We start from the raw sequence: 27,819 nt of genomic DNA, 5'->3' as shown, positions 1-27,819 counted from the left end.
GAGTAACGGCCAGCAAGTGGCGTGCAAGAGACGCGCAGGCACACAGAACATCCGCACGGTGACGGTCTATCTAGCTTCCCTCTCTATGGATTTGCTGGACGGTGCCCGTGGAGGATCAAATCTCGTCTGACAGCTGAGTGCCGTGAGTTGTGCTTTGTTCTCCAGGTTACTTCCTATGTTATTATGTTCAGTGCTGCGTTTCTGTTACAGTGTGTGCTGCCTGACTGACACTGCTGAACTGTGTATGAGATAGGACACAGTCTGTGTTTACTTTGCTTCCACTTTCACTTCTACTGGTTATTGTCACCTAGAGGTATAATTATTGGGGATCATCTGTCTCATCATCATTTATAGGATTTATTATGATATAGGCGTAAAATATAACAGAGGACGTGGGATAGAATCCACTCCCCTCCATAGGCGGTGCGGTGCGCGAACACGGGGCTCAGTCCCAGGACAAACGCCTTGTCTGAAGCGTAGTCTGCTCAGGGGAAGCGTAAAATGCTTTAATTTCATCTCCGGATGTAAACAAGTTAAAAACATAGCGCCGAGCGGTTTCGGGCATAATACATGAAAGATCAAATGGGTTTAAATGGAGTCTGTCACCTACTGTGGGCGTTTTAGACCCCCCCCCCCCCCATTAAAATAGTACTTCTCTTGTGTCTGTCCCAAGTAGAGATCCTGAAAAAAGTCCTTTATCAGCCCACGGGCTGATTTACGGCCACGAGTGCCCAGGGGCGGAGTTACGGCCACGAGTGCCCAGGGGCGGAGTTACGGCCACGGGTGCCCAGGGGCGGAGTTACGGCCACGGGTGCCCAGGGGCGGAGTTACGGCCACGGGTGCCCAGGGGCTGAGTTACGGCCACGGGTGCCCAGGGGCTGAGTTACGGCCACGGGTGCCCAGGGGCTGAGTTACGGCCACGGGTGCCCAGGGGCTGAGTTACGGCCACGGGTGCCCAGGGGCTGAGTTACGGCCACGGGTGCCCAGGGGCTGAGTTACGGCCACGGGTGCCCAGGGGCTGAGTTACGGCCACGGGTGCCCAGGGGCTGAGTTACGGCCACGGGTGCCCAGGGGCTGAGTTACGGCCACGGGTGCCCAGGGGCTGAGTTACGGCCACGGGTGCCCAGGGGCCTTCATCGGGCTGTTCTCGGAACTGCCTGCTCCCGGTGACCGCATGTGTTTCAGAGCGGCTCGCGGCGCAGGCACAGGTAAGGACTTACCTCTGCATCGCTGGACTTGGGAATAAAGATGGCAGCCGCATGTGTTCGTCGGCAAACACTGCGAACTGGCCATCACTGCCTGTGGCTTCATTACAGATCAAAGAGCCGCCAGCTATTATTGGCTGAGAGCCGCGGTGTGACGTGTAATGAAGCCACGACAGGTTCCAGCATCGCGATCGCTGCACTGTGCGCAGCCAGTAGTGTGTAACATATAGACTGTATGTGCTGCTCTCTGTGCAGGCTGCGCTGATAGTATAAGTACCCCGGGCCGCCGATAGTTCACCCAGGTGGCTGCCGGACAGTTTCTGTTGCGTGTGGGAGGGGGTGCGCATCTACTCACTTTTTAGAATTTTGCAGTGACTAGACGCAGTGGCGTGCCTAGGGTATTCGGCACCCAGGGTGTATCCTCCCCTCCCGCTAATACAAAAAAAACAACACATATTTTACATTTACATGTCCCCCTGTGGCTCACACACAGTATAATGACCCCCAGCATTCCCCCATACAATATAATGAAGCCACACACAGTATATTGACCCTCCAGTGGTCTCCCACACAGTATATTGACCCACCCAGTGGCTCCCTCACATACCTATCATTGCTGGAGCCCGGGGGAGCTGGCGGTCCTTTCATTCACTAACCACAGCTCCTCTCCTTGTGTTCCTTCTCTCCTCCGGCCCGGAGCAGCAGTGTGACACACGTCATGATGTCACCGCTGGGTTCAGGTCTGGAGGAGAGAAGGAGCTGCGGTTAGTGAATGAAAGGACCACCATCTCCCCTGCGCTCCAGCAATGAGCGCTTTTTTCTGTATTGATGGAAGCGCTTGTAGCAGCCGGCCTGGCACCCCCCTGAGAGTTGGCACCCGTGGCAGACTGCCCTCCCTTGGCACGCCACTGTGCAGTGGGCCCCCACAGGAGCATTGGGCCCCGGCACTTGCCTGGGTATCCCGAGTGCTGATGCCGGCCCTATCTATCTATCTATCTATCTATCTATCTATCTATCTATCTATCTATCTATCTATCTATCTATCTCTTATATGACATATGATGTAGCTAGCACGGTGTAAACTACCTGCCACATAGATCAGAAGTAGCAGTAATATTTCCTCTGTATTTCAGGTCTACCCATTGATGTAGAGATACCATGGCCCCGGCTTTTCCCTCGGACTGGGATGACGATGAACGGATGTCCTTCTTGTTCTCTGCCTTCAAGCAGTCTCGTGATGTGGACAGTGCAGATTGGGACAGTAAAATGGCTTTCTGGACACCTCTGATTATAATGCACGCCAAGGCTCAAGGGCTACTCACAATTTCATTGTGCCATCTACAAAAAGGCTTTACCCGCAAGGGCATTTCTCCTTTAGGTCTGGGAACAGTCGTCCAGGAAATGCTAAGGTGAGGACTGGCTGATGAAGAGTCAGCTGTCAAAGGGGGATGGAGGATGATTCTCTCCAACTGTACAGTTTAGCAGAAGCACCAAGAAAGCAAACACATGGAAGCAAAATGATGAAAAGGGTAGTTTTAGGCTAGAAATACTGCAAATTACATTAAAACAGCTTAAAGAGCTTAAAACATCTTTCAGCATGATCAATCCTTTTAAACCAGGCATGTTGCCTGGTAGGGTTGATCATGCTGAATAAAACCATTATTTTCTTCTGTAGGGTAAATAGTTCTGGCGATATCTATCTAACTTTTTATATTTGTGCTAATGACCTATTTGGAGCACCAAGAGGATGGCTGTAGCTCTTGGAGCACGACTATACTATGCTGCTGTGCTCTTCTACTCCCCCTCACTTTTGATGGACAAGGCTAGTGGATCAGATGAGCGCTGCTTTCCGAGCTCAGCAGATCCACTGTGCAGGCACTGAGTTACTGAGCTGTCTCAGCTAGAGTTGCATCGGGTATCAAACTTTCGATACCCAATCGATATTTTTGTACCTGGATCGATCCCATACCGGGATTTGCTATTTTACTATACTGAGCTCAACTACTGCACAGCCTAGTATCTGTTAGAGAACATGGCAGGCGCTGCTCGCAGCAGCACAGGAGAGTCCCTCCCTCCCCACTGTGACGGGGCTGCTGCTGGGCATCAATGAGGAGATAGCACTGAGGAGGGGCTGTGGCCACTGCGCCACCAATATAGATAATTAACCCGTTAATACAAATGTAGGCGGCTTCGATCCCACGTCAGGTGTCGGGGTCAGGTGTCACACTGGCATTATTCTGATACTTGACAATAATATCTGACCATGTCCTAAAATGAACACTGTACGCCCCTCCGTCCTTCTGTCTTCTTAGCCGGAGACAGATGAGCCATAGCAAGTGTCTATTAAGGGAGCAGTGGAAAGGGACAGAGGACATTAATGAAAGCTGTTATAAGGTAATGACAGATCTTTTGAGAAATCATTGACAGACTAACTCAGGTATACAGGCCTAGCTCTAATAAACTAGCAAATAAAAAAATATGACCGTTACCCTTTAAGCTCCCTGCTGCTGCACAAAGCACAGTGTAAAGTCCTATTCATCTTAATAGATCTCTAAACACTAAAATATTAAAAGTTAAAATCACCCCCTTTCCCAATTTTACATATAAAATATATATATTTTGTACAATAATTTTGTACAAAATGTATTTGCCAATAATCTCATATTTACAAAATAAGTGTAGCATTAGCACCAGAATATTTTCTATAACTATGGCATTATATATATATATATATATATATATATATATATATATATATATATATATATATATAATATCTATAATAAAAAAATAAACATTTCTCATCCGTCTCATTGGGGGACACAGGCTTCGACCATGGGTACAGCTGTTGCCGCTAGGAGGCGGACACTAAGCACAAGGGTTAAGCTCCTCCCTCTTCAGCTATACCCTTCCTACAGGGACCAAGCTAAATCCGTTTTAGCTTAGTGTCTGTAGGAGGCAGACCTACCTGCGTTGCAGGTCTGCTAGTTACTAATTTTGTCTCTTCAGGCAGTCTCTTAAACAGCCTGCACTCCCAACCAGGAGACAGGAGACCAGGGGGGTCACCCAAATCCCCTGCTCGTTCCCGCTCTCCTTAAAAACCTCTGTCTCCCGCCAGCAATCGCATCACCACGGCCGCCCCAGCGAAAGTCCCCTCTGTTTCCGGTGTAGCGTCCCTCACCAAGGGGCCACACACCAAAGGTGGTGGTCCGGCTGGAGCCAGGGGGGCAGAAGATTTCGGACAGGTGAATAGAAGCAGTGCTCCCCTCCACCCTCCCTCCAGTAACCCCCTTCAGTACCACCTCCAGTGCCCCCCTCCGGGACCCCCTGCAGTACCCCAGCCAGTATCCCCTCTTCCCCACGTGTGGACTTGGGCAGCAATCTCCTTTATAGGGTTAATTTACCTGGGACGCTGCTGCAGCAAGGGAGTGGCTGCCTTCTTAGTACACGCCGCGCGTCTGCTGCGGCTTCCCGGGCTGACGGCGTTCTCTGGAGCGCAACGGGAGAGGAGGGGGCGGAGTTTACTTCCCTGAGCGCCGCTTCCAGGCGCATTGGTTCTGGGGCAGCCGGGGCCGTTGTTAATAGAGGCCCCGGCTTCTGTGCGGCTATCCATGCAGGGTTTTTCCCATGGCTTATTGTCCCTGGCCAGTATCTGAGACGGCCGGGGATACCGGCGTGGTTGCGGCGAGCGTGGGGAGTGCCCTGTTAGTGAGGGGGTGTGGCCTGAGAGGATGGACAGGTGCTTGAGCCAGCAGCATTTCGGGGGCGGTGCTTGTGTTCACCCCATGTCAGTGGCAGAGCAGTGGGACAGTTGGCTCTGCCCACTACTGGATTTTTAAGGCTCCTGGTGGGAAATGAGGGTCTGACTGGCGTTTGGAGGGACACAGGCTGGGTAAGTGTTGTTTGTCCCTTATTACAGGGCCTAAACTTACCATTTGCCTCATTGGGGTGACAGGGGTGTCATTATGTCTGAACCCATGCCCCAGGTCCCGAAGCAGGCGATCCCTTTGGTGCGTCATTTTGCCTGCGCATCATGTCGCACAAAATTTCCATTCCATCCGTCAGACTCACTCTGCTTTGCGTGTGCTGCGCCGCCATCAAGTGGCTCTGCTCCGGACCCATTGCTTCCTGCTGCCCAACCTACGGAAGAACCGGAATGGGTGTGTTCCCTGTCGAGAGTGGTACAGGATGTCTCCAATACCAACAAAGCTATTGTGGATATATTGGGGCGTTTGTCGGCAAGGCAGTCCTCTGACCGGTCCGACTCTGGGGATCATGGAGCTCGTGCCCATCGCGCCCGCCCCACAAAACGGGCCAGAACTTCCTCCCCCAAAAGGGTGTCTCCCGTTTACTCGGCCTCTCCTCCTCCTACTAGAGAGTCTCACTCCGACGTGTCCTCAGTTGAAGAGGCATGTTCCGAGGGTCAGATGAGGATGTTGTCTCACCGGAGGGTCAGTCGCCCAAACTATCCTCCATGGTGGACAATTTAATTACGGCAGTTATTGAGACATTGCAGGTTGAGGATCCTGCACCGTCATCTGCCAGCGCGGGTGTTTCCTTTAGAAAGTGCCGTCATTCGCACAAGTGTTTCCCCAGTCACCAGAAGTTTGATTCCTCTCTCTCCAAGGAGTGGAATTTCCCTGATAGACCTTTTATGTTGCCAAAACGCTTAAATATCCTTTTCCGGAGGATTTGACTAAGAAATGGTCGGCTCCACCTATAGTGGACCCGCCAGTTTCCCGCTACCTTGCCAAGGGCGAATGGGGCTTCTTTTTCTGATATCAAAGATAATAAGCTGGAAGCGTTTGCAAAATCTGCCTTTGAAGCAGTGGGCACAGCGCTGCAGCCGGCGTTTGCCTCTACATGGGTGAACAAGGCTGTGGGAGATTGGGCAAGTAATTTACGTCAGGGTCTCGACTCGGGAGTCCCCTCGGGGGAACTTGCAGATGTGGCCCTGCAGCTCTTGCATGCCAGTGCATATATTTGTGAAGCATCTTTGGTTGCGGCTAGGTTTATGACTCGCTCGTCAGCCCTGTTGGCGGCTATTCGCCCTACCCTATGGTTCTCATGCTGGGCGGCAGATAATGCTTCAAAAGCGGACCCTGACGGCTCTCCCCTTTACCGGTGGCAGACTTTTTGGTAAGCACCTGGATGAGATCATTTCGGATGCTGCAGGTAGTAAGAGCACCCATTTACCACAGAACAGGGGCGGTCTAATAAGTAAAAAAAGCAGAAGCTTTTTTTTTCCGTCCCTTTCGGAGATTTTTCCGGCCCTAAGTGAGCGCCCAATAAGTCGGCCGCAGGCCAGAAGCGCAAGCCTTCCTTTAAGCCGTGGCCTTCCTGGCATTCCCGTCAACACAGCTCCAAGTCCATTAACCCTAAGAGGCCTGCTGCATGACGGGCGGCTCCCGGCGCCCTCCATTTGGGTGGGCGGCCGGCTTCATCTGTTTCGGCATGTTTGGCTGGCTCACGTCTCAGATGCATTGGTGAGGGAGGTCATTGCAGATTTCAAGTCCTCCCCTCCATCCCTGTTTTTTTCGGTCGTCTCCTCCAGCCTCTCCCGCAGCCGCAGATTCTTTTTTTCTGGCAATTCGCACGCTGCTGCAGCAAGGTGTGATTGTTCCGGTTCCTGCCCAAGACCGTTTTCAGGGGTTCCCAAAAAAAAGGGACGGTCCTCGCCGTTCTGGACCTCAGGGCGCGCAACCGTTTCCTTCGCATCCGCAGATTCCGGATGGAGTCACTGAGGTCGGTCATTGCATCCATGGAACCGGGGTAGTACCTGTCCTCGATAGACATCAAGGACGCTTATTTTCACGTGCCCATATGCGTCCGTCATCAGAGGTTTCTCTGGTTCGCAGTGGGTCCATTTTACTACCAGTTTGTGGCCCTCCCGTTCGGCTTGGCCACGGCTCCCAGGGTCTTTACGAAGGTTCTGGAGGCAGTCATGGCCCTGCTCCATTCCAGGGGGATCGTGGCGATCTCTTACTTAGACGATATCACGGTGAAGGGTCCATTGTTCCAGGGGACACCGGACAGCTTGAGCATTGTTCTAGACCCCCTGGAGCACTTCGGATGGATCCTGAACAGGCAGAAGTCTTGTCTTTATACATCGCAGCGGTTTTGACTTATCTGGGCATGGTACTGGACACTTGTCAGGCCAAGGTGTTCTTGCCTCCAGAAAAACTATCCGCTCTTCGTCTGCAGATTCTTCCCTATGCTCAATTCCATACCAGAACGCTTCAGCCAGCCATTCTGTCCAGCTGGGATCGCTCCCCAGCCTCTTTGGATCGGCCAGTGCGTCTCCTTGCCCCAGTGCGCCGGGCATTCAGATGGTGGATGGTCTCTCTGCGACATTGGGCCGACCATCTCAGGGGTTGTCCGATGCGGGTGCAGTCCGACAACTCCACAGCGGTGGCGTACATCAATCACCAGGGCGGCACCTGGAGCCCGCAGTCATGGTGGAGACGGCGCTGATTCTCATGTTTCGGCACTGTCGGCAGTTCACATACCTGGCGTCCACAACTGGATTGCGGACTTCCTCAGCCAGGAGCGTCTCGATCCTGGCGAGTGGGCTCTTCACGGCAGGTCTTTCAGGCCATCTGCGAGAGGTGGAGTCAGCCGGATGTGGATCTCATGGCCTCACTCTTCAATAATAAGGTTGAGGACTTAGTCGCGCGGTCCAGGGACCCCATGGCCCTGGCATGCGACGCGCTGGTGATCCTGTGGAGACGGTTCACGTTTCCTTATGTGTTCCCGCCTCTTCCTCTCATTCCGCGTCTTCTCCGGAAGATCAGGTCCGAGGGACTGGCCGTCATTCTCGTGGCCCCAGATTGGCCGCGCAGGGTGTGGCACGTGTCCCTAGTCGCACTTCTCGCTGACTAACCTTGGCGTCTTCCGCTCCGGGACGACCTGCTGTCGCAGGGGCCGATCTTCCACCCGAATTTAGGGTCGCTACGTTTAACGGCATGGCGGAAAGCTCGTGGGTTTTCGGATGCGGTAGTCCAGACGATGATTTGGGCCAGAAAGTCTGTGTCTTCCAGAATCTACCACTGGAACTGGAAGTACTACTTTAGTTGGTGCGAGCGGCAACAGCTGGCTCCCGTTCGTTTTTCTTTGACACGACTTTTGGCTTTCCTGCAGTCGGGCATGGACTTGGGGCTGGCTCTCAGCTCCCTCAAAAGGCAAGGGTCGGCTCTCTCCATTCTTTTTCAGCGAAATTTAGCTTCACTTTGGACTTTTTGGTTTGGACTTTTCTGCAGGGGTTGGTGCATGCTGCGCCCCCTTTCCGTCCTCCGTCGGATCCTTGGGATCTTAATCTAGTGCTCAACGCTCTCCAATCTTCTCCGTTTAAGGTGGCTTTTTTGGTTGCAATTACGGCTCTGTCATGTCGGTCGCCCTTCCTGATCCTCCGTCAGGATAAGGTAGTCCTTCGCCCTGTGCGGTCCTTCCTGCCGAAGGTGGTGTTAGCATTTCATCTAAATGAGGAGATTATTCTTCCTTAATTTTGTCCGGACCCGTCTCATCCTCAAGAACAGTCGCTCCACACTCTGGATCTGGTGCGTGCAGTGTGTATCTATTTGTCCCAGACGGCATCTTTCAGGCGGACGGATTCTCTGTTCGTAATTCCAGAGGGGCCGAGACGAGGACTGGCAGCGTCAAAGACTTCCATTTCCAGATGCATTTGTTTGGCTATTGTGGAAGTGTACCACGTTAAGGACCGGGTTCCCGCCCTTACGGGTGACTGCTCATTCGGCTCGGGCAGTGAGGGCCTCTTGAGCGGTGCATCACGGGGCTTCGGCCCTTCAGGTGTGCAAGGCGGTCATCTTTGCATACTTTTTCCATGTTTTACAGAGTGCACACCTTTGCATCTTCTGACGCTTCTTTGGGGCGTAGAGTTTTGCAGATGGCGGTTCTCTGATTGGCAGGGGGGTTGAAGTTAAGCCCACCCTCAGGGACTGCTCTGTAACGCCCCATGGTCAAGGCCTGGGTCCCTCAATGAGATGGATGAGAAAACTAGATTTTTGTACTCTGTAAAATCCGTTCATTGAGGGACACAGCTCCCACCCATTCTTTTGTTTTTGGGCCTTTTCGGGCCTGTGTGGTTCTGGGTCTGCACATAATGTGATTTTCTTGTGTCTTGCTTCTCCTACTGTTTTTGCACTAACTGATTTAGCTTGGTCCCTGTAGGAAGGATATAGCTGAAGAGGGAGGAGCTTACACTTGTGTGCAAAGTGTCCGCCTCCTAGCGGCAACAGCTATACCCATGGTCAAGCATGTGTCCCCCAATGAACGGAAGTGAAATCTAGTTATTACATGTCGCCACGCCCGAAAAAGTTAGAACTATTAAAATATTTTAAAATATCCTCTATGCGGTCAACGCCGTAACAGAAAAAAATAAAAAAACATGGGATTCCTCCCCAAAAATAGCATAGGACTGTTCTATTACCGGCCGCACGTTCCATAAAAATGCGGAATGCACACGGCTTTTTTGGTGTTTTCTTTTTTCATGTGGTATCTAGTATCTCAATACTTTTTTATGATATTGAAACCGAATAAAAATTTTGATATCGTGACAAACCTATTCTCGGCGCCGGCACGAAAACACAGACTAGATGTCTAGCCCTATCAATCAAATGGGAGGGGGAAGTAGACAGGGCACAGCGGTGCTCTAAGAGCTACAGCCATCCCCTTGGTGCTTCAAATAAGTCATTCTTATTATTTACAAATGGTCCATCAGACCAGTAACGCCTTTTTGTTCCATGTGCTACTTCTACTTGTTAAAACGCAACGTTTATTACATTCATATTAATGTATCTACTGACTAGTCACGTCGTTTCTTTCTATCTGTATCTGCTATCACACACTGTTTGCGTTCACAGTGTGAATGACTAGCTAAGGGATATTGTGAGCCTTTCCAGCGCGCTAATATATAGGCTCGTTTGCCTTCTGTCTCTGCGCTATGTTCATTTGCTTATAAACCTTTTCTTAGATGGCGGCAGTGTTTGGTTATTATTTTTAAACAGCAGGTCCACATAGATATGAAAGTCTAACAAAGGGTTTATAAGCAAATGAACATAGCGCAGGAATAGAAGGCAGGTGAGCCTATATGTTAGCGCGCTGGAAAGGCTCACACTATCCCTTAGCTAGTCATTCACAGTGTGTGATAGCAGATACAGATAGAAAGAAATGATGTGACACAGCTGATACTTTTAATTCTTTTATTTAGTCAGTAGATACATTAATATGGATTTAATAAATGTTACGTTTTAACAAGTAGAGGTACCTTAACATGTGCTAGGGGTCAACTTTTGTTGAGTTTATCAAATAGATCATTAGCACAAATATAAAAAGTTATATATCTCCAGAACTATTCATCCTAGACCAGGCATGCTCAACCTGCGGCCCTCCAGCTGTTGCAAAATCTACAAGTCCCAGCATGCCCGAACACCCTACAGCAGGCATGCTCAACCTGCGGCCCTCCGGCTGTTGTAAAACTACAACTCCCACAATGCCCTGCTGTAGGCTGTTTGGGCATGCTGGGAGTTGTAGATTTTGCAACAGCTGGAGGGCCGCAGGTTGAGCATGTCTGGCCTACAGCAGGGCATTGTGGGAGTTGTAGTTTTACAACAGCTGGCGGACCGCAGGTTGAGCATGCCTGGCCTACAGCAGGGCATTGTGGGAGTTGTAGTTTTACAACAGCTGGAGGGCCGCAGGTTGAGCATGCCTAGTCTAGACAAAAGAAAAAAAGAAATATATCATTTTACTCAGCATGGTCAACTCTGCCAGGCAATATGATTGGGTTAATAGGGTTGTTCATGTTAACAGAGGCTCTTTAACAGCCTTTCAGTAATTTCTGGGAATAACCCCTTTTAAGGCATCACAACAGTTGCTGAGAGGAGAGCTGGACGTTTTCCAATATTACGTAACGAAACTGTTTGTTTTTGGCAGGCAAGGTTCCCTGCAGAGAGAGTCCGATTTTGTGGCAGGTGTCACCAGCGGCTGGGTCTCTTGGGGCGTGAGAGAGCTGGTCATCAAACCTCTACGCTGGACCATCAGCTCAGTCCTAGGTGGACAGTTAAACCCAGATGAGCCATTTGTGGTTCCTGAAGTAATAAAGGTTAGTCACCTAGCATGCTGGTTAGTTTTTCAATACTGCTGCGGGGAGGCTGGTGAGCACGGAGTCCAATAGAAGTTAGTAAGGTTCCCTTTACATGGGTGCAAATGTCCTGGGAAAGGGGCAGCTGTGACCGCAAAATTTACTGTGCAGTCCTGGGGATTAAATGTCTTAGGGAATATTCATACATACATTTGTTTGCCTGATCATTGCCCCTTGTAAATATGCTGCAGGCCACCCGACAAATTAGAAAAAGCTGGTTTGTTGGGTGATCACATCTTTTGTACGGCATTGAAAATGCTGGTTTAATGGCAGCACATCTCCCCGTGTGAACAGGGGACGGCAAATGCAAACTCTTCATCCCCATACAGTCACTAAGGATCATTGGTGCACATAAATACAGGTGAGCAAAATGTAAAAAGATGAGAGCGGAAGGCATAATATGGCGGGAGAATTTTAATTAAGAAACTTGCTTCTTTTTTTACTATTTAGATATATTTGCGGAATACAGCATTTGGGGATCAGCTGTTTGAGAAGGTACCGGTGCTCCTGCGAGCGTCGCGGCCTTCTCACTGCTCACCAAGCACCGTTCCGCATAATTCTCAGTGCAGAGTGATGATGGTGTTCACTGTGATCTAATACTGTGCACTGTGTTTCCTGCCCCAGGAACAGGCAGATGTGGTGTTACAGAAGTACCAGTCCTCTCCACTCTGCACCGTCCCCTTGCTGTGTGAGGATGATGTACATGGACTCTGCAAAGATCTGATCCCGACTAAGTCTGCATTTCAGTTGGTTCTGTTGCAGCTTCTGAGAGACAAGAAGGTCTGTCTTCTACAGAGAGACGGTGAGAGGGTAAGTGGGAGCGGAAAGGAGGTGTTGACTTATAGGTAATCCACCCTCGTAAGTACGACCTCACAGATCTCTTGTTGCGGCTCTCATGATCCGCATACAGGGTCAGACTGGCCCACCAAAATGCTAAAGTTTCCTTTGGTGGAGCAAAGATTCTGACACCATAGTGGGCTATAGAAGTCCAGAAGAAAAAGAGCCAGTCACTCTCCATAGGATCTGTTTCTTACGGATTATGTCTAGGGATGAGCAAACTTGTGTTTCAAGTTCGGCATACAAAGTTCAGGTTCGGGTTATCTAAGAAGTCTGTCACGGATTCCGCTACCACGGACCATAAGTTATGGTCCGTGGTAGCCAAATCCATAACATAATTCTGAACCTGAACTTTGTATGCCGAACTTGAAACACAAAGTTCTAGCAACACTAATTATGTTCATTGTGTGCAGTTAGAACAACAAAGATGTCAATGTAGTTAAGGTAAACCTATCATCGGTGAGGGTCCGGCTGCTGAGACCCCCAGTGATTGCTAAATGAAGGATCAGGGGACTGCTGTGCTCTATTGTTTTCAGTCGCTCTGTTGGACTCTTCTGTACGCTGATCTCTCTGTTCTCCAAGGAGAGCCGATAAAACAAGAAAGGGGTGCAGTGCTTGCCCCTTTATATTAGCAGTTAGTTGGGGTCTCAGCACCTGTTCAAAACTTCTGACAGGTCACTATTTTATAAAATGTCAGATACCCTTTAAAAGTGAACGAGCCCTTGTTCTGTATAGATGGTGAGTAGACCTAAAGAATCTAGTGGAGCGCTCTTATGTCCCCCAGCCCAAGCGGTTTCTATCTGTGTTTACTCACTGAAAATATTCCCGTGCCATTCCTAAGCCCCTAACCCTATACAGACCACCCTCTTCCCTCACAGCTCGTCAAGTTTGTCCCGGGAGGAAGTAATCAAGTGACCCCCATAAGAGACACCGATCTGGGCATTTATGACTTACAGAAAAGCGAGAAGCTGCTATCGGAGAGACTGCAGAGCGCGTGTGACGAATCTTCAAGGTGAGCAGCACAAGCTCTGGCCGCCTGCTTACACCGCTCCCCATTATACCTATAGTATCAGCCTTCTGCTGTCTGCTTTCCTGCCATGTCTGTTCTACTACATACTTGTATTCGCTATTCTGGAGCACCTCTACATTGTGCCATTCCATTGTTATTCCTCCTAAAACGTGACAAAATTGAAAACTTGATGCTACTATTCCTTCATTCAGCACTGATTGTATTGTCAGTAACCCCAAGTTGTAATTTTATTCACACATGTGCAGGAGGAGTAACAGAGGAACGGTGCACTGCGCAGAGTACTAGTATTGTTATTTCATAAAATGTCAGAAGAGCTATGGTCATTTTAGAATACCATATTTTTCCTTGTTAATTATGCACATTGCACAAGTTGCCACATTTTCCAGTCCCTCTCCATGCACATCCTTTACCAACCACCCTAATGGCATTTATCATGTAGAGAAAGTTACTACAAGGCTCTTACTAATGTATTGTGATCGTCCATATTGCCTCCTTTCCTGGCTGGATTCATTTTTCCATCACATTATACAATGCTCGTTTCCATGGTTATGACCACCCTGCGATCCAGCATCGGTGGTCGTGCTTGCACACTACAGCAAAAAGTGCTGGACTATGTGCACTCTCACGGCCCAAGCCACCAGAGAGGCAGGCGCGATAACGTAGGCACGTGACCACTTCATCGCGCTGCCTGTGACCGGTCGCAGGATGTCATCGCGACCACCAGCGCCAGAAAGCGTCAAATAAGGCCCTGTGGTCTGAAAATAGAGAAAACTTGTAGCCTGCGGGTGAGTATAAGGTTTGGTTTTTTAAATAGATCTATGTGTGGCACTACTGGTGGGAGGGAGAGCATTATATAGTGGGGGCATTATCCTACTGGGGGGGAAGCATTGTATATTGGGATCATTATACTAGAGGGGGAGACTATTATATATGGGGGCATTATACTAGAGGGGGAGACTATTATATATTGGGATCATTATACTAGAGGGTGGGAGAGCATTATATATGGTGGCATTGTACTACAGGGAGAGAGCATTATATATGGTGGCATTGTACTACAGGGAGAGAGCATTATATATGGTGGCATTGTACTACAGGGAGAGAGCATTATATATGGTGGCATTGTACTACAGGGAGAGGGCATTATATTTGGGGGCATTGTACTACAGGGAGAGAGCATTATATTTGGGGGCATTGTACTACAGGGAGAGAGCATTATATATGGTGGCATTGTACTACAGGGAGAGAGCATTATATATGGTGGCATTGTACTACAGGGAGAGAGCATTATATATGGTGGCATTGTACTACAGGGAGAGAGCATTATATATGGTGGCATTGTACTACAGGGAGAGAGCATTATATATGGTGGCATTGTACTACAGGGAGAGAGCATTATATATGGTGGCATTGTACTACAGGGAGAGAGCATTATATATGGTGGCATTGTACTACAGGGAGAGAGCATTATATATGGGGGCATTGTACTACAGGGAGAGAGCATTATATATGGGGGCATTGTACTACAGGGAGAGAGCATTATATATGGTGGCATTGTACTACAGGGAGAGAGCATTATATATGGTGGCATTGTACTACAGGGAGAGAGCATTATATATGGTGGCATTGTACTACAGGGAGAGAGCATTATATATGGGGGCATTGTACTACAGGGAGAGAGCATTATATATGGGGGCATTGTACTACAGGGAGAGAGCATTATATATGGTGGCATTGTACTACAGGGAGAGAGCATTATATATGGTGGCATTGTACTACAGGGAGAGAGCATTATATATGGTGGCATTGTACTACAGGGAGAGAGCATTATATATGGTGGCATTGTACTACAGGGAGAGAGCATTATATATGGTGGCATTGTACTACAGGGAAAGAGCATTATATATGGGGGCATTGTACTACAGGGAGAGAGCATTATATATGGTGGCATTGTACTACAGGGAGAGAGCATTATATATGGTGGCATTGTACTACAGGGAGAGAGCATTATATATGGTGGCATTGTACTACAGGGAGAGAGCATTATATATGGTGGCATTGTACTACAGGGAGAGAGCATTATATATGGGGGCATTGTACTACAGGGAGAGGGCATTATATATGGGGGCATTGTACTACAGGGAGAGAGCATTATATATGGTGGCATTGTACTACAGGGAGAGAGCATTATATATGGTGGCATTGTACTACAGGGAGAGAGCATTATATATGGTGGCATTGTACTACAGGGAGAGAGCATTATATATGGTGGCATTGTACTACAGGGAGAGAGCATTATATATGGGGGCATTGTACTACAGGGAGAGAGCATTATATATGGGGGCATTGTACTACAGGGAGAGAGCATTATATATGGGGGCATTGTACTACAGGGAGAGAGCATTATATATGGGGGCATTGTACTACAGGGAGAGAGCATTATATATGGGGGCATTGTACTACAGGGAGAGAGCATTATATATCGGGGCATTGTACTACAGGGAGAGAGCATTATATATGGTGGCATTGTACTACAGGGAGAGAGCATTATATATGGGGGCATTGTACTACAGGGAGAGAGCATTATATATGGTGGCATTGTACTACAGGGAGAGAGCATTATATATGGTGGCATTGTACTACAGGGAGAGAGCATTATATATGGTGGCATTGTACTACAGGGAGAGAGCATTATATATGGTGGCATTGTACTACAGGGAGAGAGCATTATATATGGTGGCATTGTACTACAGGGAGAGAGCATTATATATGGTGGCATTGTACTACAGGGAGAGAGCATTATATATGGTGGCATTGTACTACAGGGAGAGAGCATTATATAAATTGAGGCACTATAGGGGGCCTTAATATTGGGGTACTATGGGGCTGCCGAAAATAGCAGAGCACTGGCTTGGCTATTTCTGTCTGACTCATAGAAATGAATAGGAGCAGGGGCCGCGCGGTGCGCTCCCATTTACTTCTATGGGAGCAGCGCTTGGTGGTGGACGGACCCTGGGAAATCCGGGGTCCTCCAGCCACAGCTCTCCCCGCTCCGTTCTCGTTGTAGGTGCTGGTCCCAGAGGTGGGACCCGCACCTATCGGACAATGGGGGCATATCCTAGCGATATGCCCCCATTTGTCTGTGATGGGAACACCCCAACATATTTTCGTTCCGCATCCGATCCTCATTTTTTGCGGATTGAATGCAGACCCGTTCATTTCTAAATCTGTATGCCTGTGCCTTATTACGTGGTGTGGGGCAATGGGGCCACAAGGACATGACTATAATGTATGGGAGCAACACAGAGACATCTTACCGTATAAGCCCTATACAGTATAATGTCTCCTTGTGGCCCCCATACTAGCCATAATACTGAAAGTGAAAAATCTGAGAATATTAGTTGAGCCTTGGCATATCTCCCTATCTATGTGTGCACTGCTTTATTCATCCTGAACTGTTAAGTCTTCAAAAAACATGACGTGTGCAATGTAATTTTCTTTTCCTGCAGGCTGACAGAAGAGGCAAAAAGCTTTAATAAGGCCGGGAATAAGCAACAGGTCAGTATCCTCATGCACAATACTGTATCTGTTGTACGGTCCTCAAATCGTGGATCCGCCAAATATGGTTGTGATCCATGTGATGCCCGCAATTTTCGCCTGACCCACTGTAAAACAAAAAAGAAATCCTATTATTGTCCGCAAAACGGGCAGGAATAGGACAGGTTCTATCATTTGTGGCCTAGCCGCACAGATCACAGATGCAGACATTTCAGCTTTTTCATGAACCCGGGGGTTAGTTTTACATGACAAATCTGAGAAAGAAAATTTGTAATCTACTTACTGGTCTAAAGTTACATGGATCGGCCTCCTCGGGAACCCGGTCATGTGGCGCTCCCTTCTGAAAATCCAGCTGATGTCACATCCTTTACCAGGTTTCCGGCCTGGACGGGAAGTTACTTGCGCTGTGGATGAAGCGAGAACTATTCCTCTTCCTGGTACATGCGCAGACTCCTGCCTGCACCTCATATGGGAATGGGAGAGGAAAAGTTCTGGCCCCGTCCGCAGAGGAAGTGATGTCGCGTCCATAGTCCAAGCCGGAAACCTGGTGAAGGACGGAAGCAGGAGTTTCAGAAGAGGAGTGTCACGTGACTGGGTTCCCGAGAGGCCGATCCATGCAACTTCAGTATGGTATATGTAATTAAGGTGGGTTTCCGAGACTGGCTCCAAGAAGACCCTTCTATGGCCCATTACTTAAAGGGGTTGCCTGAGTTATATATAAAAACGCGGGTAACCCCTACAAATGGCCTAAAATAAAAAGTGAATGGCTAGTCGTCTGTTTTCTTCGCTGTTTCTTTGAGCTGCTGACGTCATCTTATTGGCTGCAGCAGTGACCTGTGTGCACAGAACGTCACTGCTGCAGCCAGAAAAACAAAGCACAGCTTTGAGGACCGGAGCGCATAACCACAAGAAACATAGGTGGAGTCCATTCATTTGTTATTTTAGGCCATTTACAGGGGTTGCCCAAGTTTTTTAATAAAACTTGGACAACCCCTTTAAGTGGGATGATCGTTAGGACTCTGTAGTAGAAGGAAGCTCAGTGAATTCTGTTTACTGGTGGATTGTATATTACTCAGTTCTTACCTTTGACTTTTTTTGGTTCCCCAGGCCCTGAGGTGCCTTCGTCGCAGGAAAGTGGCAGAAAAGCGGATATCTGCTCTGCAGAGCAAGTTGGACACAGTGCAGAGCATTCTGGAGAGAATATCAATGGCTGAGACTGACCGCAAGGTGACAGGATAGTGGCGGCACATTGATGACGGGGGGAGCGTCACTATATAATAACACACATGTCTTACCAAGAAACTCCAAAACTGTGCACACCTGAAAACGCAAAGGATACACGTTATATAGAAACACAATATATATATATTTTTTCTTCTCCTCTGTTGTTCCTCCTGGAACTAAAATAAAATTGACAGCTAAGTGCTATCATTCCCCTTCTGAGTAGGTTGTGTCCCTTCAGAGTCTGAAACTTTCCACTCTGATTAGTGTTTATCGATTTGACAAAAGAATGGTAAGATCCAGATGTTACTTTATTCCTACAATTCCAGGAGTAGTAACAGAGGACCAGCACAACACAGCATTCTAAAAAAACATAACAGTTGAACTGTTTGCTAAAACAGATGTGTCCGGAGAGGGGAAGGGTCCTCTTAATGCGCCTCTATAAACTACACTGCGCCCAGTGACTCTTTAGTGGTGACTAAGGTGGCGCCGGTGGGCACTTCCATTGGGCCGATACTTTGTGTGTGTGTGGTAATGCCATTATTTCTTCCTTTTAGGTGGTGTCTGCGTACCAGGCAGGAGTCTCTGCTCTGCGCTCAGCACTGAAGGATGTCAGTCTGGAGAAAACAGAGAGTTTAGTAGATCAGATACAAGAGGTAAGAAGAAGGTGTCCTATGTGGCCTTTATATAAAGTGTCCACGTTTAGTACAAGCCACGTGGGTAGTTGTCTGCCGTAGTCCTCAGATCTACGCACAGTCCAATATCAGCCGTAGTGCCCAAATATAGTGCTTGAAGCAACGGACTAGAGCAGGGGTGCACAACCTTTTTTGGTCTGAGGGTCGCATGTCACGTCTCTCTCTCTTTCAAGGTGCAGCAAAAAACAAACAAAAAAAAAAACAGTTGATCAGCACTCATTTGCATCGGCCTATGCAAAGTGAATGGGAAGGAATGATCACTGCCAGTCATTCCTCCCACAGTTCTCTCATCATCAGTAGCACCGCTGTGATTTCACAGGGAGATGTGCTATATTTTTCTCACATAATATGTCCCCCAAGAGGTCTTTTTTTAAAATTTGCATTTGTATTTTTATTATATTGTGATGTACAAATGAATCCAGCCAGGAAAGGAGGCAATATGGACAATCCCAATACATTAGTAAGAGCCTTGTAGTAACTTTGATAAATGCCATTCGCTGAAGGGTGATGACACCTTTAATACACAGCAGCCAATCAGAGGAGACCACACTGCAGGGAGAGGGAGACAACTGCAGGCTGGACCAATGAGGAGTCAGGAGGCGTGTCCCAAACTCCCTGTAGGCACTGAAGCTAACCTGTAGTCACAGAGTGGAAAGCAGCCAAGAAGTGAGATCTGAGGAGTTAAATATCAGGAAATCATTAACCTATATCCGGTTTAGGCTACATTCACACGTCAGTATTTTTCTACATCCCGATTTTCGGTCCGTTTTTTGCGGATCCGTTGTTCCTGAAAATGTTTCCGTATGTCATCCGTTTTTTGCGGATCCGCAAAAAACGGAAACATGTGAAAACTCAAATCCGACAGTATATTCTAACACAGAGGCGTTCCCATGGTGATGGGGACGCTTCTAGTTAGAATATACTGAGAACGGTGTACATGACTGCCCCCTGCTGCCTGGCAGCACCCGATCTCTTACAGGGGGCTGTGATTCGCACAATTATTGTGCGAATCATAGCCCCCTGTGAGAGATCAGGTGCTGCCAGGCAGGAGGGGGCAGACCCCCTCCCTTCCCTGTATTAAATGTGACTAGTGCGGCCCCCCCCCCTCTATATTCATTGGTGGCCAGTGCGGATGTGACCAGTGCGGCCTCACCTCTCCCCCCATCATTGGTGGCCAGTGCGGATTCCCAGTATTAATAAATGTGCCCAGTGCGGCCTCACCTCTCTCCCCCCCCCCCCCCCCAATCATTGGTGGCCAGTGCGGGTTCCCAGTATTAATAAATGTGCCCAGTGCGGCCTCACCTCTTCCCCCCCCCCCCCCCCCCCATCATCATTGGTGGCAACGGAGAGTTCCGATCGGAGTCCCAGTTTAAATCGCTGGGGCTCCGATCGGTTACCATGGCAGCCAAGACGCTATTGCAGTCTTGGCTGCCATGGTTACTTAGCAATAAATACAAGCATTATACTTACCTGCGACTGCGAGCTGCGATGTGTGTCCGGCCGGGCGCTCCTCCTACTGGTAAGTGAAAGGTCTGTGCGGCGCATTGCTTTTAGCACAGACCTGTCACTTACCAGTAGGAGGAGCTCCCGGCCGGACACACATCGCAGCTCGCAGTCGCAGGTAAGTATAATGCTTGTATTTATTTCTAAGTAACCATGGCAGCCAAGACTGCAATAGCGTCTTGGCTGCCATGGTAACCGATCGGAGCCCCAGCGATTAAACTGGGACTCCGATCGGAACTCTACGCTGCCACCAATGATGGGGGGGGGGGGGGAGAGGTGAGGCCGCACTGGGCACATTTATTAATACTGGGAATCCGCACTGGCCACCAATGATGGGGGGGGGGGGGGGGGGAAGAGGTGAGGCCGCACTGGGCACATTTATTAATACTGGGAATCCGCACTGGCCACCAATGATGGGGGGGGGGGGAGAGGTGAGGCCGCACTGGTCACATTTAATACTGGGGAGGGAGGGGGGTCTGCCCCCTGCTGCCTGGCAGCCCCTGATCTCTTATAGGGGGCTATGATATGCACAATTAACCCCTCAGGCGCAGCACCTGAGGGGTTAATTGTGCAGATCACAGCCCCCTGTAAGAGATCGGGTGCTGCCAGGGGGCAGTCATGTACACCGTTCTCAGTATATTCTAACTAGAAGCGTCCCCATCACCATGGGAACGCCTCTGTGTTAGAATATACTGTCGGATCTGAGTTTTTCACGAAGTGAAAAATCTGATCTGTAGAAAACTTACTGGGAATCCGCACTGCCGCACTGGCCACCAATGAATATAGAGGGAGGGGGGCCGCACTGGTCACATTTAATACTGGGGAGGAAGCCTAATTTCCAGGAACGGAATCCGCATAAAACGGATGACATACGTAATGACATACGAATGTCTTCCGTTTTTTGCGGATCCATTGACTTTGTATTGGTCCAGGATCCGATTTTTGCGGAAAAGAATAGGACATGTTTTATATTTTTTCGGACATGCGGAACGGAACAACGGAAACGGACAGCACACATTGTGCTGTCCGTTTTTTTCCAGGACCCATTGAAAATGAATGGGTCCAGATCTGGTCCAGATCTGTTCCAGAAAAAACAGAACAGATCAGGAAAGAAAAAACGGATGTGTGAATGGACCCTTAATATAAGTATCTATACATAATACATATAGTTTCTGATTGGACAGTGGTGCTAATCTGTATAGTTGTAGTCTTGGGGGTGCAGTGATATCATAGACCGGGGTCCTGTACTTGGGGATCACTGCTGCTCAGGGATTTTCATATATATATTTTTTTATGTTTTATCATTTTTAAAATACTTTGAGTCCATTTTTATTGAATATGAAAATGTGTTTGGATTATTGTCTTGCAGTTCTGCGACCTGCAGGATGACGTCAACCAGACCCTGTCCTCAGTGGGAACCAGCGATCTTGGTAAGTCACATGCACCTCTTGATACTGTGAGGGGTCGTTGGAGTTTTTTCGCAGTTGTTTCTTCTTGCTCGGAGGGGTTTTCGGAGCATCAGTGGTTAGACAGATGGATAGACCCCCTCTGTCAGCCCAGCAGGGGGCTGGGTGCCTAGTAGTGGCCCCCGGGTCTGCCGTATACATAAGCATGCAGGCTGGAAAAGGTTTACTCCTGCAATACAGAAAAATGTCAGACGCTCTGTAAACCAGGCACCTGTATTAGTTGACATGGTCAGGGCAGGTTTTTTAGGCTCTAGTTGTAAACAGGCATGTTTTCATTTACTGACTGCTAGCAGAGATCTTAAAGCTGATGAATTTGAAACCCCAAGTAGTAAATTGGGTAACTTTTCATTATAGAATGTATGACAATGATCTAGTATTGGAAAAAACCCTTTTAACTGTGACTGAATTTTTCCAGTGCTGTATGTGGGACCGTGGCTCCCGATGTGCTGTATGCGGGACCGTGGCTCCCGATGTGCTGTATGCGGGACCGTGGCTCCCGATGTGCTGTATGCGGGACCGTGGCTCCCGATGTGCTGTATGCAGGACCGTGGCTCCCGATGTGCTGTATGCAGGACCGTGGCTCCTGATGTGCTGTATGCGGGACCGTGGCTCCCGATGTGCTGTGTGCAGGACCGTGGCTCCCGATGTGCTGTATGCAGGACCGTGGCTCCCGATGTGCTGTATGCAGGACCGTGGCTCCCGATGTGCTGTATGCAGGACCGTGGCTCCCGGTGTGCTGTATGCAGGACCGTGGCTCCCGGTGTGCTGTATGCAGGACTATGGCTCCCGATGTGCTGTATACAGGACCGTGGCACTTGATGTGCTGTATACAGGACCGTGGCACCTGATGTTTTGTATACAGGACCGTGGCACTTGATGTGCTGTATGCAGGACCGTGGCACCTGATGTTTTGTATACAGGACAGTGGCTCCTGATGTCCTATATACAGGACCATTGCATCATATGTATATTTTGACTCAAGCTAATAGTGAAAGCTGTAGCAGATCTTTTCATAATTAATCTCCTAATAAAACTCTTGTGTTATCCCAGATGTGGACACAGATGAGCTGGAAAGAGAGCTGAATGAGATCCTTCAGAAGGAGGAGGTGGAGGTGGAGGTGGACCTTCCAGACGTTCCCACTGGTCCATTGATTGCCTCTCCACAGCACCCTCCTCTTAGCCATCATGGTGATAACGGAGGTGAGCTAATATTTTTTCTTACTGGTGTGCTGGTGCTAAAATAAGTATCCTGGTTCCAGCGTTGCAGCTCATATCCCCACAGCTTCTGAACCAAAAGTGTGATGTGCTGTCTACCTGCTTGTCACAGCTGCTGGCCGATCTATAGGCTGATGATGATGTGTGCAGGAGCACCACATGACCTGCAGACTGATGGAAGGGGGACAGTGCTGCTGCCCGTTGGAGAGGGGTGGGAATGGGGACAATGCTGCTGCCCATTGGGGAGAGGTGGGAATGGGGAAATAGCTGATGCCAGTGGTACTGCATGCATTGTGGTGGTTGGCACTACTGGAAAGGTATTTGGTGCCTGTCCTTGACCATTTGCTTAGTTGTTTCTATCTTCCACTTATATATGTAAACCACACAATCAATACAAGAAGAGGAATATAAAAGAGTGGGGAGAGGCATGACTAAGCAAAGCAAAATTCACCGCAGTATGCATTATTGCACATCTGTTGTTACACAATATGGGGGTGGCGATATTGTATGTGGTCTTGGGGGGGTTTATGTGCCAGGGCTGCCTTTTTCATCCCAGTCCTCCCATGCACGTGATATTACTGTTCTGGAGATATGCATGTTGTGCTCCTAGTGTTTTCCTACAGACTTCTCTCTCCCTTCCAGCTCTGGACATGAGCGGGATGCTGTCTGCCCTCCCAGATGTCCCTAGTGGTCCCCTCACTCGTTCTCCACTACGTCCTTCAGTGGGGCAGAGTAATCAAAGTGAGCATAGATTAGCTGTAGCTGAACGTGATAGATGTATGTGATGATGGTTTATTATTCGTGTGTAATGATCCTTCAGCTGCAATATTCTGCAGCACTTTACTGTGTAGAACTGGAAATGAATGGGGAGACTCCAGGGAGTCTGGGCTCCTATTTGTCTTCTAATCTAATTATTATAATGTATTTTATTTCTATTGCTTATACATATGGCGCTAACATATTCTGCAGTGCTGTACACAGAGTGCAATCATTCACATCAGTCACCAACATACAAACTCTGCGTGCATGGTCCTTTTCTTTACCTTATATGAACAGCGCAGAAAGCTACGTATATCGGGACTGGACTAGTCCCTTCCTCAGGCTTTTCACACACACAAAAAAAATAATCAAGGAGTGTGGGGACATCATAAAAAGTAACTTTTATTAGATATCCTAAAATAATGTAAATAGTCCTAAAAAGTAGGGGGCCCCAGATGAACAACAAAAACGTGAACACAAAAGAGTATGGCAGCACAACATTACTGATACAAACAATAAAACTGGGGAATAGGGATTATTCTGAATAAAAGTGGGATTATACCTACTGTACATGAAAAAATGGAAGCTCTTTGCGCACATTTTTGATCAAGCGTGTGTCGGACCCATCTACCAGGCGTCATGGTGGCTTCTGATTTTTCCTGGTTCAATTTAAACAAAATCTTCACTCACCATGGATTTTTAGATTGATCACAAGATCAAAAAGCCTAACACTAAGGCCCCTTTCACACGGGTGCAAAGCGTGAGGTGAACGTATTGCACCCGCACTGAATCCGGACCCATTCATTTCTATGGGGCTGTGCACACGAGCGGTGATTTTCACGCATCAATTGTGCGTTGCGTGAAAATTGCAGCATGCTCCTCTTTGTGCGTTTTTCACGTAACGCAGGCCCCATAGAAATGAATGGGGTTGCGTGAAAATCGCAAGCAAGTGCGGATGCGGTGCGATTTTCACCCACGGTTGCTAGGTGATGATCGGGATGGGGACCCGATCATTATTATTTCCCCTTATAACATGGTTATAAGGGAAAATAATAGCATTCTGAATACAGAATACATAGTACAATAGGGCTGGAGGGGTTAAAAATAAATAAATAAAATTTAACTCGCCTTAATCCACTTGTTCGCGCAGCCGGCATCTCTTCTGTCTTCATCTGTGAGCAATAGGACCTTTGATGACGTCACTACGCTCATCACCATGGTGATGGATCATGTGATGGACCATGTGATGAACGCAGTGACGTCATCAAAGGTCCTATTGCTCACAGATGAAGACAGAAGAGAAGCCGGCTGCGCGAACAAGTAGATTAAGGTGAGTTAAATTATAATTTATTTATTTTTTAACCCCTCCAGCCCTATTGTACTATGCATTCTGTATTCAGAATGCTATTATTTTCCCTTATAACCATGTTATAAGGGAAAATAATACAATCTACACTACAACTAACCCAAACCTGAACTTCTGTGAAGAAGTTCGGGTCTGGGTACCACAGGGCCCGACACACGTTTGATCAAAAATATGCGCAAAGAGCTTCTCTTTTTTTCATGTATAGTAGGTATAATCCCACTTTAACCCAGAATAATCCCTATTCCCCAGTTTTATTGTTTGTATGAGTAATGTTGTGCTGCCATACTTTTTTTTGTTTGCTTTCAGCATGCTAGCTTTATGGATGTGCACCTGCGACTATGGCCTCATGCACACGGCCGTATTGCGGCCCGCTAACGGTGGGTTGGCAATCCACGGCCACCAGCTGTGTGCACCACGCATCACGGATGCGGACCCATTTACTTGAATAGGTCCGCAAATGTGGAGATGCGGAACGGAGTCACGGAACGGAACACCGGAAGCACTACGGAGTGCTTCCGTGGTGTTTCTTTCCGTTGTTCCGCACCGCAAATAAATATGACATGTCAGGTCAAGTTGAATGGGTCCATCCCGCTGCGCGGATGTTGCCCGTGTATTGGGGACCGCAATTGCGGTCCCCAATGCACGGAACGGCCGCACAACGGTCGTGTGCATGAGGCCTATGAATGGGCTTGTCTAAATTTTCTTGTAGAACACAGAAGAGTAGGGCGAGGTGTCTTATCTTTTGCCGTATGTTTCGGATCGCTGACCCATTCACTGAGCACGGAGTTCACAGTGTTCTTTGTCTGCAAGATCCCTCCTAGACCGCTTATGGCAGCAGTTTTAGGGAACACCGTGTAGACGTAGCTGTGTATGCTCTATGGATTAGATTCATTGTATTTGTGTTATTTTTTTTTATTGGGTTTAGTGTCTCTTTAACAAAGCCCAAGTACATAGTAGCTTCTACACAGTAGTGGTGTGGGGCTATTTTCTACATGACAAGTTCTCTCTTGCATTCAGAAATGTGTCGGCCATATTTAATTGGCTTTTTGATCTGGTGATCAATGTAAAATTCCATGGTGAGTGAATATTTAGTTTAAATTGAACCAGGAAAAAATCTAGTGAAATAATAAAACGATCAAACAAAATATACATATGTGGTATCAAAGTAATTGTAACGAACATGTTATGTGAACAGACTAGTGAATGCATCGCAACACCAATGGAAGAATAAAGTTGTAGGTGCAGTGCAGAAATGGGAAAATACGCTTTGTGAAGGCCACATCCATAGTTAGTGTCCTGCTGTGCTTCACTGTGCCTCCGTACATGTGGTACCAGTATTACATCAGACACCCACCCGTAGTCAGGCCCTTAGACTATGAAAGGAGTGGCAGTGCTCGACCACCGCCACAATCAGATGTGGGAGAGATGAGTGGCTCCAAAAAATGGATTGTTCAAGCAGAATCTGCTTTGTCTGCCAGTCTCCATGGATTTTGAATTATTGGTGGACAGTGATGGCCAGTTCGCAGTGTTCGCCCGCGAACACATGCGGGCTGCCATCTTGACTCACAAGTCCGGCGAGGCACAAGTAAGCCCTTACCTGTGCCGGGAGCCGGTCTGAAACAAATGCGGTCACCGGGAGCAGGCAGTTCCGATGAAGGTGACCGCGTTTGTTTCAGACCAGCTCCCGGCACAGGTAAGGGCTTACCTGTGCATCGCCGGACTTGTGAGTCAAGATGGCAGCCCGCATGTGTTCGCGGGCGAACACTGCGAACTGGCCATCACTGTTGGTGGATATGAGGGTGTACAGCAGTATATGCGTGAGTACCGCAATAATACATCCTGCGTACACTGCGCTGTGGAAAATGTCGGTGCCATTTCATTCGTGAAATCAGTCAATTGCCAATATCTGTTTCCTCCTCATTAACCTCCTGTTTTGCTCTCCAGGCGCTGCTCTTCAAACCCATCGTGCACTTTTCCAATGATCGTGGGATGATTTGTAGAAAAAGTCGCCTCATATGGGACTCCTGTTAATTTATGTTTCATTGATGAGATGCTTCGAATTAAAGGGTTAAATCTGAAAAATCATAATCACTAAAATGGATTATCTAGGGTCATTGTGTACCAGGGCCGCTCGTTCTTTGACTAGATTCTCACAAAGGCAAGTTTCATATATAGGCGATAACAAGGGCCGTACAGGAAAAGCTACCAAAATGACGCCCCCCCCGCTCTGACGTCACTTCCTAAAAGAGTTGGTTCAGGTGCAGGGCCACCAAAGTTGTTCTCCTTCCCTAGGACATGGAAAAAATGGAGCGGCTAGCCACAACAACCGATGACATCACCTTCATTTTCTAGCGTGCCGTGGAAAACATGATCGCTGGAACGGTGGGCAGCTGCTTCAGTTTCCCTTTTCTCTATATCTAGATACAGTATTTTCGACACTATATATGTGTTATTGAAACCTCTTTGAGGCGCCCAAAGATTGCACGGTTTTCTAGAGGAATGTGTCGCTCAGACTGCTGTATAAAAACTGAAAATGTCTGATAAAAGGGCTCATATACAATAAAGAGTTGACTTGTCTTTCCAGAAGTAGTACCACTTATGTCTCAGCTGTGTCTGCTATAGCAACGTACGGTAGCTTTGTTTAATGGAAATATAACCTACAAAAAAGTTACCAGACGGCATGAAATACAAAAGATTTGTATTACTCGTGGAACAGCGGGGATATTACCAGCGTGTTCTCCCTCTGGGATGTCGCCTTGTCCCTGCACTTGTTTTTTGTTTTGTGATGTAATTTATTGTATATAATAA

The 27,819-nt window shown here is 48.1% G+C and overlaps 1 protein-coding gene across 3 annotated transcripts; it reads left to right on the top strand.

Moving 5' to 3' along the window:
* Positions 1-31: 31 nt before the first annotated feature.
* On the top strand, positions 32-27,819 carry CHMP7 (charged multivesicular body protein 7). 3 transcript variants are annotated; one of them, XM_040414803.1, is made up of 12 exons: positions 32-142; positions 2,339-2,614; positions 11,154-11,322; positions 11,986-12,171; positions 13,077-13,210; positions 16,738-16,786; positions 17,894-18,013; positions 18,565-18,663; positions 21,575-21,635; positions 22,722-22,871; positions 23,529-23,627; positions 26,956-27,819. In XM_040414803.1, the coding sequence occupies exons 2-12, from the start codon at positions 2,364-2,366 to the stop codon at positions 26,991-26,993; spliced, it is 1,356 nt and encodes a 451-aa protein (XP_040270737.1). In that variant the 5' UTR covers positions 32-142; positions 2,339-2,363; the 3' UTR covers positions 26,994-27,819. The 3 variants fall into 3 exon arrangements, with proteins under 3 accessions (XP_040270737.1, XP_040270740.1, XP_040270738.1); XM_040414804.1 differs by having other exon boundaries at positions 57-165; XM_040414806.1 differs by lacking the exon at positions 23,529-23,627.

Source organism: Bufo bufo, chromosome 1 (genome assembly GCF_905171765.1).
Source record: "Bufo bufo chromosome 1, aBufBuf1.1, whole genome shotgun sequence".
Lineage (NCBI taxonomy): Eukaryota > Metazoa > Chordata > Amphibia > Anura > Bufonidae > Bufo > Bufo bufo.
This window is presented reverse-complemented; position numbering and strand designations above follow the sequence as displayed.